The sequence below is a fragment of the Penaeus monodon genome, chromosome 29 (genome assembly GCF_015228065.2).
Source record: "Penaeus monodon isolate SGIC_2016 chromosome 29, NSTDA_Pmon_1, whole genome shotgun sequence".
Taxonomy (NCBI): domain Eukaryota; kingdom Metazoa; phylum Arthropoda; class Malacostraca; order Decapoda; family Penaeidae; genus Penaeus; species Penaeus monodon.
Genome location: NC_051414.1, coordinates 10371035 through 10371869, shown reverse-complemented (window position 1 = coordinate 10371869; position 835 = coordinate 10371035). Strand labels below are relative to the sequence as shown.

Sequence of the window (835 nt, the reverse complement as noted above, 5' to 3'; positions counted from 1 at the left end):
CTTACCTTAGCCCAATTTGGATCCAACCTGATCGCCTCATTTGCATCTTCAAGCGCATGGTAGAAATGCTGGAGCTTCAGGAACCCATAGGAACGATTACTATATAACTGTGGTGAGCTACTATCAAGTTTGATAGCATGTGAATAGTGCAATACTGCCTCCGCATAGTTACTGGCACGCATGCACTCATTGCCTCTTTCTCGAAGTTCTGTAACCTGTAGAGAAGATGTGATAATTTGATTATTTTAAATAACTTGCATATTTGGTTAGAAAGCCATACAGATACCTAAGCATACATGGAGGCAAGCCGATGGACTTTGCTGTAATGCTCTCGGTCTAAAGTCTACAAAGATTACTTGACTCACCTACTGGTCAGTTTTAAGAAATGTTTGTTTTGCAATATATATAGGTCTAAAGCTGTAATCTCACTACAATTTTTCTTTTTCACACAGGCCAATATTAGATATGCAAATATATCCTTAAATTTTGATTCTTGAATAGGCCTGCGGTGCTCTGCAAAAAAACAGCTAATTTCCATCACATATATTCTTGTTCCATATTTCACAAAATATTACGAAGGAAGTGAATTAGCTTTATCTGGCCAAAATATGTGTGGTATTGGAAAAGACGCCTAACACCTTAAATACAGAATCTGGAGTAGAACACATAATTCTCTGAAAGTTTTCTTCTATATTATTTTCTTCGCAAGTTGAAAATAAACAGTAATAAAGGTGTAAAATCCAGGATACGCAGCACCCTTCCGCCCGCAGCGCCGCGACTAAAGGCTAAAAACGTCCTTGAAAGCGACGGAAAATCGGACCGACTCGGAGCGCAA

The 835-nt window shown here is 38.8% G+C and overlaps 1 protein-coding gene across 1 annotated transcript in view; it reads right to left on the bottom strand.

Annotated features, from left to right (window-relative positions):
- The window catches only part of LOC119591946 (heat shock protein STI1-like), a 15196-nt gene that overhangs the window by 12397 nt on the left and 1964 nt on the right, over positions 1–835 (bottom strand). Inside the window, exon 2 of the mRNA XM_037940700.1 lies at positions 6–215. Within this exon, the coding sequence (XP_037796628.1) occupies positions 6–215 (210 nt within the window). The remainder of the gene's footprint in view (positions 1–5; positions 216–835) is intronic.